This window comes from Mytilus trossulus, chromosome 8 (genome assembly GCF_036588685.1).
Source record: "Mytilus trossulus isolate FHL-02 chromosome 8, PNRI_Mtr1.1.1.hap1, whole genome shotgun sequence".
NCBI classification, from domain to species: domain Eukaryota; kingdom Metazoa; phylum Mollusca; class Bivalvia; order Mytilida; family Mytilidae; genus Mytilus; species Mytilus trossulus.
This window is the reverse complement of record NC_086380.1, coordinates 14657930-14669166: the sequence shown is the minus strand read 5'-3', so window position 1 is coordinate 14669166 and position 11237 is coordinate 14657930. Positions and strand designations below refer to the sequence as shown.

The 11237-nt window shown below is 32.7% G+C and overlaps 1 protein-coding gene across 1 annotated transcript; it reads right to left on the bottom strand.

Moving 5' to 3' along the window:
* Positions 1 to 871: 871 nt before the first annotated feature.
* LOC134727379 (uncharacterized oxidoreductase YjmC-like) lies at positions 872 to 10062 on the bottom strand. Its single transcript, XM_063591755.1, has 10 exons — positions 9898 to 10062; positions 9017 to 9127; positions 6863 to 6943; positions 6392 to 6453; positions 5740 to 5793; positions 4718 to 4816; positions 3685 to 3750; positions 2724 to 2784; positions 1665 to 1765; positions 872 to 979 (listed from the first exon to the last, which is right to left on the bottom strand). The coding sequence occupies exons 1-10, from the start codon at positions 10055 to 10057 to the stop codon at positions 872 to 874; spliced, it is 903 nt and encodes a 300-aa protein (XP_063447825.1). The 5' UTR covers positions 10058 to 10062.
* Positions 10063 to 11237: the final 1175 nt, after the last annotated feature.

Genomic DNA, 11237 nt, shown 5'->3' with positions numbered 1-11237 from the left:
CTATCTGCTCTTATTTAAAAAGTAGACTGTTTTCTATTGGTTACATATGCATGTTCATTTTGTGGTAACATCAATAGCAGGATAACTCCTGTTTTGTAAGCTACGTTAGAAGCAATTTATATTTTGTCTTTATTTACTTACAACAAACTGTAAATGATTTCTTGCATATGGTATACCACCGAGTTTATCACACAATTCCATGTGCTGTTTTTCTGGATCCCCTGGAACTAATACTGGACGATCCTTGTCAGCCTTTGAAGTCAATAAAATACTATATTGAAATGTTAATGTTCAGGAGTCCCCTTTTCACAGACATATGTCATAGTTCAGTACAAATTTATATACAAACAGCGATTTCTTCTGACTACTTTCTGTCGCTGTTCTACCAAAATAGATTTATATAAAACTGTTTAAACGTTTTAGTATCTTCATGCTGAAGTCTTGACTTTACATGCCTAGCAACATAGAAATTATTAGTTTCAAGACATTTTTATAGTATTATATATAATTGTTTTTGTAATCTTTGAATAATAAAGAAAATGAAAAAAAAAAAACCTACACTTTGAATTATGAAATTTGTTTCAAAGTTGTTATAAATGTTAACATAGTACACAAATGCATTTAAGGAATAGGTAACTGTAATATTGTTCTGTCTACACATAACGCGTTATTACAATGTAAATTCGTATGGATAGAATTTTACAGTCATTACTTATAATACAATTCTAAATTCCATTCTTAATGAGCAATTCATATAGAACACCATGCCTATGAGGCGATAAACATAGATAGTGCAGCCAGTTAGAGGACGTGTTACATCAACAATGAAGTTAAATATATTTTTATTTACGTTATTGTGAATTAATGGAGTCTAATAACATACAGGGGGCTGATTTCTGCAAGCATCTATCAAACATTGCATTCTGTTTGTAAAACCATCTTCAAATTGATTAGGATCAATTGCTATAAAACCTAAACCCTGTTGAAAAAAATGAAAAAATATAATCATAAAGAATCAAGGCTTTTATCCCTTATAACTGTATCACGTGTATATTCTTCACAATTATGTAAAAATTAAACAACAAAAAGTGGCAACAGTTGCGATCTTCACATTGCCTACCCTTCCGGAACACACGAGATCACACAAGTTTTGAGTGGGGTTCGTGTTGCTCAGTACTTAGATTTTTCTATGTTCTGTTTTGTGTACTATTGTTTGTCTAGATCTGTTGGTCTGTTGGTCTTTTTCTTTTTTAGCTATGGCAATTTCAGTTTATTTTCGACTTATCAGTTTGAATGTCCATTTGGTATCCTTTGCCTTTCTTTTGAGAAAATTGTGAACATGATATATATCTGTTTACATTAGTCATCAAATTTCGTAACTGGGTTAATTCCTTAAGTACTGAAAGCATATTTGTCTTCACATAAAACAGTATAAAATAGAATATTACAAATACAATTCTTAAATTCAAATGCAAAAGAAGAAGTTCGGTTAAACACGAATTATTTGTATAATGTATATATATATAGAGAGCAGAACATATATTGCGGGGAAAATCAGCAAAAACAACGTAATTCAATCAAATGTTCTCCAAAATTCAAGAGCAGAAGAACAGTATTGGCTTATCAACAAAAACGTTAAAATCAAAGTTCTTTCAATATATTACCAGATTTCCTGCTCCTTTGCAATTTGGCCCAAATTCTGCACCACTTAAAATACCGCTAAGGATATCAATCATCATGGCTAAACCAAACCCCTTATAACCACCTTAGGAGAGAGAAAAAAACATCAATAATCATGTGTGATGTATTGACAATAATCTATCAATCATGTCCAATTAATTTGACATCCCAGACTTTTGGAGACACGATCAGAAGCAACAAATGTGTTATTTTTTGTATTCTACAATTCTTTGGTCAAGAAATTGTTCAAACTGTTCTTCATCTTCGTACTTCATTTGGCCTTTAAACTTGTTTTATTCGAGAGACATTATATTGATGAGTCTTTTATGGACAAAACGGGCGTTTGACGCAAATATAAAATTGAAATCCTGGTATCTATGATGAATTTATTTTCGAAATAATCAGTCTAATAACTTGATCTATTCAAAAGAAGTTAAAACTGTGATTGATTGTCATACAAATCAGATGATTGGTGGAAGACTTTTTTAATCCATGTTTTGTTATAGATAAGGCCAAAGATGTTTTTCTTCGTGGTTTCGTTTTTTCTTCTTCACATTTATGAACTTTTATACGGAATGGGTTTTGCTCGGTGTTGAGTGCTGTATGTGAATGCTGTAATCCACATTATTTTGACTTTGTTAAAAACTTACCTGAATGGCAATCATACCACATATCCTTGTATGACTTTGAGACACTCCTAAATGTACGAATCTAAATTTAAAATACAATATTCACTAGTTTACGAAGTTTTCGTCTAGCGTTCATTTAACTAAGACTGTCTTTCTGATTAAGTTTTGAGGTTTTGTGTATTAAGTGATAACGGCAAAGGGAGTGCATGACTTTTTTGTTTCGTTTGTATATGTAAAAGTAAAAATCATTTGAATAATCACTGATTGATTATGGAGTTTACAAAATCACTGTTGACTAAGAAATTTACAAAATCACTGAAGTAATTGAGAACTTGTATTCATATTAACTGAACGAATATACCCGATATATATCTAAGCAAATATTAACTTTACTTTATTAATTGCGTACCCTACCAGTTTCTTCTCTACCCCCGACCGGAAACACTCCATTGAAATCTTTGTAGTTACGGCTTTCCTGTGGATATCAAATAATAAGATAAAATCATAGTATTGATGGCAACCAATTGATTCAATATTATTATAGGGAGCCACCATTTGATTTTCATGGGGGGAGACACTTGCAAAAAAAAAGTCAGGATAAACTAAAATAAAATGCAGGACTGAACAGAGTGAAAAACAAAAAGGCAGGACAGAGATTACAGCTAAAAAAAAGCAGGACAAACTTTTTCATCCTAGCCCCCCCCCCATAAAAGTCAAATGGTAGCTTCCTAACGTACAGTCAAGTCACCATAGAGTACATTCACTCACTAGTATACAGGATTATATGATCCTCTTGTGTCATATCTTCAACAGTTTATTATCAAAGTATATTAAAGTAGAATCATAATATGTTTTGTTCTGTTTGACATCGGTGCTCCCTAATATTATTTTCATTTGGGTAGTAAATACTAGTTGTTATGGGTTGCTTTATAGGAACGTCGTGTAACGCTGAGTGGCACCAATACCGTGCTTTGACGTTTGCAGTCGTCTCGATGGCCACTAGATACCATACTAGTCTAGTCCATAAAGAAACAGATTTGTAAAGTTCAACTGTAGAAGTGAAGCTGCCATTGACAAGCAGTTACACCATATATCATTCTCCTCCTTATTCCCGCCAACATTCACGTTTCATTCACGGATTTACGTAGCTGCAGCTCGCTCCATCTCGGTTAAACCCTTAAATTTAAGTTTTTCAATTCAATGATACTTGAGACAGGAATGTACTGAAATATTGGACCAGCATCACATTAAAGTTTGGGCAATTGCTTAGTTTCTAGTACGTTTTATAATTCATAATGTTAACAGCAATCAATAATCTGATCTTTGGAATTTTTTAAAATATAATGTTGATATAATCATTTGTATGGATACTCACATGCCCATTCACATCAACAATCATATTTGCTGGAAGAATACTATGTCTTGAAGCCATGATCTTCAACTGAATTAAAAAAGAAAAACAATTGTTTTCAATGTTCTGTGATAAGCACCCTGCGTGTTATTTATAAGCAAATCTATCAAATAATACAATTCCGTTATGTTTTACTACATGAAATTGAGAGGGATAAAGACGACTTAATTGTGTGTTAAAAATTAAGGACACTGAGTCATCAAATATATTATCTGTCAGATGGATAACGTTGCTGTACTGGCATCATTTCTTCCAAACATATACATATTTTGAATAAATTTCTTACTGATAAATGTGCTTTTGTTATATAAACTATGAATCCTAATCACACATTTGTACAGTTCTCTTAATAAATATCTCTATTCAGTTCATGCAGTTATGGTTTAAAGAATGAATCTTTTCTTTTACATTTTTTTTCTGTATAATTAGCTAAAATTATACTATATTCCGTTTATTCTTCTGGGCTGGTGATACCCTCAGGGACGAAACGTTTACCAGCAGTGGCATCGACCCAGTGGTGTAAATAGATATCAAATGTACAAAAAATGTACCAGGATTATAATTCATTACGCCATTCGCGCGTTTCGTCTACATTAGACCCATCAGTGACACCCATATCAAAATATTTATTAAAACAAACAAGAAAAAAGTTGAAGAGCATTAAGGATCCAAAATTCCCAAAAAAGTTGTGCCAAATACGGCTAAGATAATCTTTGCCTGGAATAAGAAAATCCGTAATTTTTCGACAAATTCAAAGTTTTGTAAACAGGAAATTTATTAAATGACCACATCATTGATATTCATGTCAACACCGAAGTGTTGACTCCTGGGCTGGTGATACCCTCCGGGACGAACATCCACCAGCAGTGGCATCGACCCAGATGTGTAAATATTGATCAAAGGTACCAGGATTATAATTTAGTACGCCATACGCAGGTTTCGTCTACATAAGACTAGGATAATCGGATGTTATCACGAATAAGACAAACAATCTAACCTTTCCAGCAGCCACCACTGTAGTAGCCATGTCGAGGATAAAACTGTCACCATCATTTCCAGGAGCTGCAATACTGATTGGATTTGTACCTAAAGTCGGCTTCAATGAAAAAAACATTTGAATAAAACTCAATGATATTCTTTCTGATTTGCCAAAATAGTAAACAAAAAACAATAACAAAAACAAAAGAAGGTTATAATTATGAGTTTGACTGTCCATCTGATATCATTCGTCCCTCTTTTACTCTGACAATGAAAAATTAAGTACATCATATAATGACCTATTTGTACAAAAGATAATTCTGGCCGTGCTATCCTATAGTCATTCTAATCTTTGACCTTTTTATAAATGAAATTTTCGACGTCAAACAACAAATACATGTACACTGCAGTTCATCTAGTAGGAAGCATTTTCGTCTTATCCAAACTGTACCTTCAATACAAGTATTCTCCTTAGTAGTCTAAAATACCTAAAGATTATCCAGACGGTTTTTGATTACATACTATTGTTCCTGAAGTTGAAACCATTTGTCGGTTGTCTAGGCTATATGTACATGTATGTATCTTTGATGCTGTATTCGGAACCATTAAATGCTTGTTTAGGCTATATGTGCTTGTCATTGTATCTCTTTTAGGAACTATTCGACGATTGTTTTCAGTATCTATATTTACAATTGTTGCTATATTCGGAACTATTCGGGGAATGTCTTCACTATCCCTACTTTCAAGTATTGCTCTTTTTATTCAGAGCATTTTCTTGTTAACTTTTACCATTTTAGCATTATTCTGGTGTTTAAATGGAATGAAATAATTTGATTTAGTCAACTTGGTTTACATCAACTGTCAACCTGCAAATTTGAATTTTGTTCCTAATAGATTTTAGATATTTGTCTTGCCCAAATCTATACAAGTGTTTCAATGTATTATAAAAGCCAGAACTATAGTAGTACATATATCCTACTTGTCTATTTATATCTACTATTGTACCCATCATTATTACGTTGGAACCATTCCTGTACTTACCCTTGTCCCTCTAGTGGGAACCATTCGAGGATTAGTATTACACAACGCTATTCCCTGTAATTGAGTAGGAAAACAAAATAAATTATCTTAAATATAAAAAGATGATAAGGAAAACTGACAAACATGACATTATTGTCTGTTAACCTGTAATTGCCAGTGGCAGATCCAGAGGGGGGGTTCCGGGGGTGCGCACCCCCCTTTATCTTTGCCGATCAATGCATTTGTATCGGGACATATGTTTTGCCCCCCCCCCCCCCCCCCCTTTGCCCTGGGTTAGCACCCCCTTTCGAAAATTCCTGCATCCGCCCCTGATTGCAGATAAAAGAAAACAGCTGAATTGATAGAACAACAGACCTAACAAAATAAACAATGATTATCAGTTGAAAATATCTATATTTTTCAGGTATGAAAGTTAATACAAAGTCTCCTATTAACCCATTAATTTTAACATACTTTCATATCATGTTTTTATTAAGTAGAATAAAGTATGTGTATGGCAAAACAAAAAAAAAGAAAACAAATAGAAATACTGAATGCAAGCACATCAACGAGTAATATATGTTGAAGTTCTTGTTTTATATTGATATTAAAGTAGAAATGGTTTTTTTTACTATCACATGCATACTAATAAATAATAAAAAATATAATTTACTACAAATCCTTGTTCCATCGCATACATACTGTACCATCCCGCCATACCAAAGTGATTTGCTCCTAAAATAATAAAAAATAATGATAACATAAATAAAAGAAAAAGCAGCGTTAACGCCTTTGAGTTGCGACCAAATAACACGTTTAAATGTAATTTGATATGTTTATTTTATGTCCTTCGTTATCGTTCGCAAAAAGAAGCATATATAGCAAGATAAACAACATAAAAATAAGCGCAAATATACAGTAGAAGAAAAATATCAACACGAAGTTTGCAATAAGTAAACTGAAAACCAGTAGCGCCTTAATCAACTAAAAAGTGCATTTGACCCAAACTGCTAGTGGACATATTTTTATCCTGTGTGTCAGCAATCTTTTAGTCAACATGTATGTGTTGACATGAAACATTACCGAAGGGATGTATTTTTTTTTGTAAATTAAATGCCATGATAAGACGAAACAATATTTTCACCTCTACACGTGACAAATCCAATTCCAGCTACTTTTGCTTTTCTGATAGCAATATCCATACAGTACCGGGCAACATACGCACCTGAAAATATTTTTAATGGAAATAATAAAAAAAGCATTGAAATTTTTTGAAACCAGGAATTATAGGTAGAATTGGTGTACTAAACTTCGATTACTTGTAGGATTTTAAATCAATTTGTATTAGGCTCGTATGCTTGTTCACATTTAAAATATATTTTCGCACAATGTACATGTAGGAAGAATTAAGAAAGCCAGGTACATTTGTTTTGATAAAAGTATCAACTAATAGTCTATAATTCATTGGTTTGTTTATTGCTGCCTGTTAAATTTGTTTTCGCTAATTGTTTTGTCATTGATCAGTTCGTTAGTTTTCTCGTTTGATTTGTTTACATTTGGTCACTAAAATACTTTTATATTTGATTATACAATATGCATCTATGTAATTTGATCACCTATACATGTTGATGTCTTTTGACAAAGAAGTTGCGATTCTGTTCATTTGAACAATAAATGTCTTTTCCCACTTATTGTGTGTGAACGTTTATTGTGTCTTTTTGTGTCGGGATGTATAAGTACCCGGCCACGTCCATTTTTATTTTTTGTCTATCTGATGAGTTAAGCCTTTTTCAACTGATTTTTATAGTTCGTTCTTATGTTGTACTGTTATAACACTGTCCCAGGTTAGGGGAGGGTTCGGATCCCGCTAACATGTTTAACCCCGCCACATTATTTATGTATGTGCCTGTCCCAAGTCAGGAGCCTGTAATTCAGTGGTTTTCGTTTGTTTATGTGTTGCATATTTGTTTTTCATTCATTCATTTACATATATATAAATAAGGCCGTTAGTTTTCTCGCTTGAATTGTTTTACATTGTCTTATCGGGGCCTTTTATAGCTGACTATATGCGGTATGGGCTTTGCTCATTGTTGAAGGCCGTACGGTGACCTATAATTTTAAATGTTTGTGTCATTTTGGTCTTTTGTGGATAGTTTTCTCATTGGCAATCATACAACATCTTCTTTTTTAAACTACCCGTAAGTCGTCATTTGAGATCACTGGGCACACACAAGCTGATTTCAAAAACCTTACCATCACAATCATAGACCACAACGAGGGTTGGTAGAAGGTCGACATAGTCTATCGGGAAAGATTTTGGATAGGAAAGTTACGGACAGTTTCCCCAGAGGGCATTAATGGAAAAAATAGAATGAGTCCCTCATCTTTCCTGTCATCACTTGTTTCCAGTAACTACGGCTTTAGTAATGGCTTTGCAGTTTGAATTTTTTTTTAAATACCAGTTCAAATTACAGGGCTCCATTCATCCAGGATGGATGTATAAACACGTAGCCACGTTCAATTATTTTACCTCATTAGATAAAACTTATTTTTCTAATTTTTTTTGGACTGCTTTTCGTTTGGGAGGCTTAAAAATTTAGTTTATGTTGCAATTGCACTACCGTTATCAAATTTGACATATTATACTAACTTGGATCGGTTAGGACATTTGTGATTTTTTTGTTTGAGGACTGCCCTCAATGCAGTTATAACACCTAAACTGTCACAACCTTTGGAAATTTAGAGTTGTGCCAGTTCACATCGAAAATAACTATTTTCATTTGGCATATCTTTGTAATCTTTGCGCCGTGTTTGGACATTTTAAAATTGTACCAGCGTTTGTGATGTTCGCTTAAATTGTATAAATTTGAAGATTTAGAAAAAAGTTTCTCAGTTTGAATAGATTTACAGGATTCATTTGACATCGTGCTATTATTGAAGAAGGATATCTGTTATAAGAAATATCTATTTTTTGATCATTTAACAGTTATCTAATTGTGATGTTGTACCCTTTTTGACTTGTTATAAATTATATTTTGTAGTGTACAGAATCATATTACATGATCCATCGACCTGTAAGATTGATTGTTACAGTAGACTATTTATTCAGTCATTTTATATATATTTGAAAACTTAAAAGTGCAAAAGCATTCAAGCAGGAAAACCAACGGTCTAAGCACGCATTCTAAGACAAATGTGTAAACCGAGGACGAAATAAAGAATGTCACCAAGGATGATAACATGTAATTTCATAGCAATAATTGATTCATTACAGTCAACACAACCTTAATTAACTTACCAATTAAGCTATGTCCGTCTACAAGTGCCGTTCCTATTGATTCTTTAATAACTGTTGGTTCTTTGTCTTCTAATGATATGACCCCTGATCTGATTTCGTCCATATATTTATCTAAAAGAAGTTACAGTCAAAATTAGTATGTCTTACAGTTTCCACTCAACATCACACATATACCGACAATTCATAAACTGATGCATTAATTCAATAAATGTGAATAAAGGCCAGAAAATACATTTTGGTACAAAGGTTGAATAAGGTCAACAGTTTAAATTGACGTATAAAAAAAATAATTTCGATATTTCATAGCATTACTGCTCTTTATTATATCTTATATCTAAAAACCAGGTTGGAAGACAATACAAACATGAATATTTAGCCCCTAACGTTTAGTCCTACTAACAAACAAGTACATTTTAAAAAGAAAAGATGTGGTATGGTTGGTAATGAAACAACTGTATTTTCTATAGTTCAAATAAAAGGATGTTAGCAATTATAGACAACCGTACCACCTTCAACAATGCGATTATTTCTTATTGTTGACAATGTATTTAAAAGCGGTGGTATAATTCCCACATGAGAAAACTCTTCACAAAAGACTAATGCCACAGAATTTACAATTGTTTCTGCCTAAATTAGCATTATATTTGGACCAGATATTAAAAAGACGAAAAGTAGACCGAGACTATTCTAAAAAAGATAATAACTTTATTCAACAAAGGTATTTTATAAATATCATGATTAAATGTTATATGTGTTCTGTTGATTCGTTAATACATTGCAAAATAAAATAAAATACAAACAAAACACTAGAGACTTAACATTGTTTGGTTGTTGACTCCGTAAAATTTAACACCTCATTATTGAAATAAGATACTAGCTACCAAGTAATATGACCCCGTGACTATAGATTCCTCTGTAATCTGCCGATACCAGTATATCTGCAACCAATGATCCACGCGCTGGAGTTAATCCAACAGCTTCCAATGAGCTTACTATAAAATTGTGAACTTTATCCTTTGGAATTACGATTTCAGAATCCATGTTTGACTATCGTCCAATATAGGACAGAAGTTCATTGAATTAGGATCATATGATAATACATGTATTATACCACTTTATGACCCAGACTCTTATCTATGGACGATAAAGTCTACAATTCATTCGTACCTTTCAAATCTGCCTTTAATCAGGAGCAGTATGTAAAACTAAGTTTAACCAAAGTTGAACGCTCGCATTTAGCACAATTCAGGTGTGGAATATTACCTCTGAGGATAGAAACAGGACGATATATAGGGGAAAGACGCGACGTACGTACCAGAAGTAAGACTTTGCAAATTTTGCACTGCAGACGTGACCGAAACTGAAACTCATTTTTTTACTGGACTGTACATTCTATTCTGATATACGAGAACATGTTTTTGGTGAACTTTTGTTAACTTCTTCCTTTATTTCTATGAACATTAATTATTTATAATCTGTACATATTTACACATGTCACTATAATAAATAATTTACTTACTTACTTACTTACTTACTTACTTACTTACTTACTTTCAGTAAAGTTACTGTGGGGTATTTAGTCTACAAATAATAAAAATACAAAGACAGGCTATATGTTTATTTTTTTCTGATACGAGCAAAATGATACGACAGAAATTGTAACGGATAAAGTCATCTACATGTTCCAGTTCGATTTTTTTTCCATGCAGAATTTTAAATACGTTGAATGCTGGCTGTATATTGGAGCATGCTTTTAAATATAAAAAAGGTAAAACTTTAAAATTGAGAATAGAAACGAGGAAGTTGGTAAAGAGATAACAACCTACAAATCCCCTTAAAAATGTATATTTTTATTTGTATTTTTTAATAACACGGGAGGAAGAGATTTTCGAAGGAACAACATCGTCTCCCAAAAATCTAGAGTCTAATACCGAATGTTTTTTCCCCAATAAATCCGAAAACAAAAGGAATAGGTACCCCCGTCCCAAAATATGATTGACGTAGGTGCATTATAATGAATCACTTTCATTAGTATATCTATATTCCTATTCAAGTAGTGACAATTTTTGAAGTCATGCATACCCATAATAGGACTATGACCATGCACCTTTTGTCATCAATTTTTGTTTACAGCATCAGCAGGAAATTGTCTGGCAACCGTAGTTTACAAAACAAACTCCCCCAAAACAGGCAATTGGATTAATAAAAGTTTATTATGAAA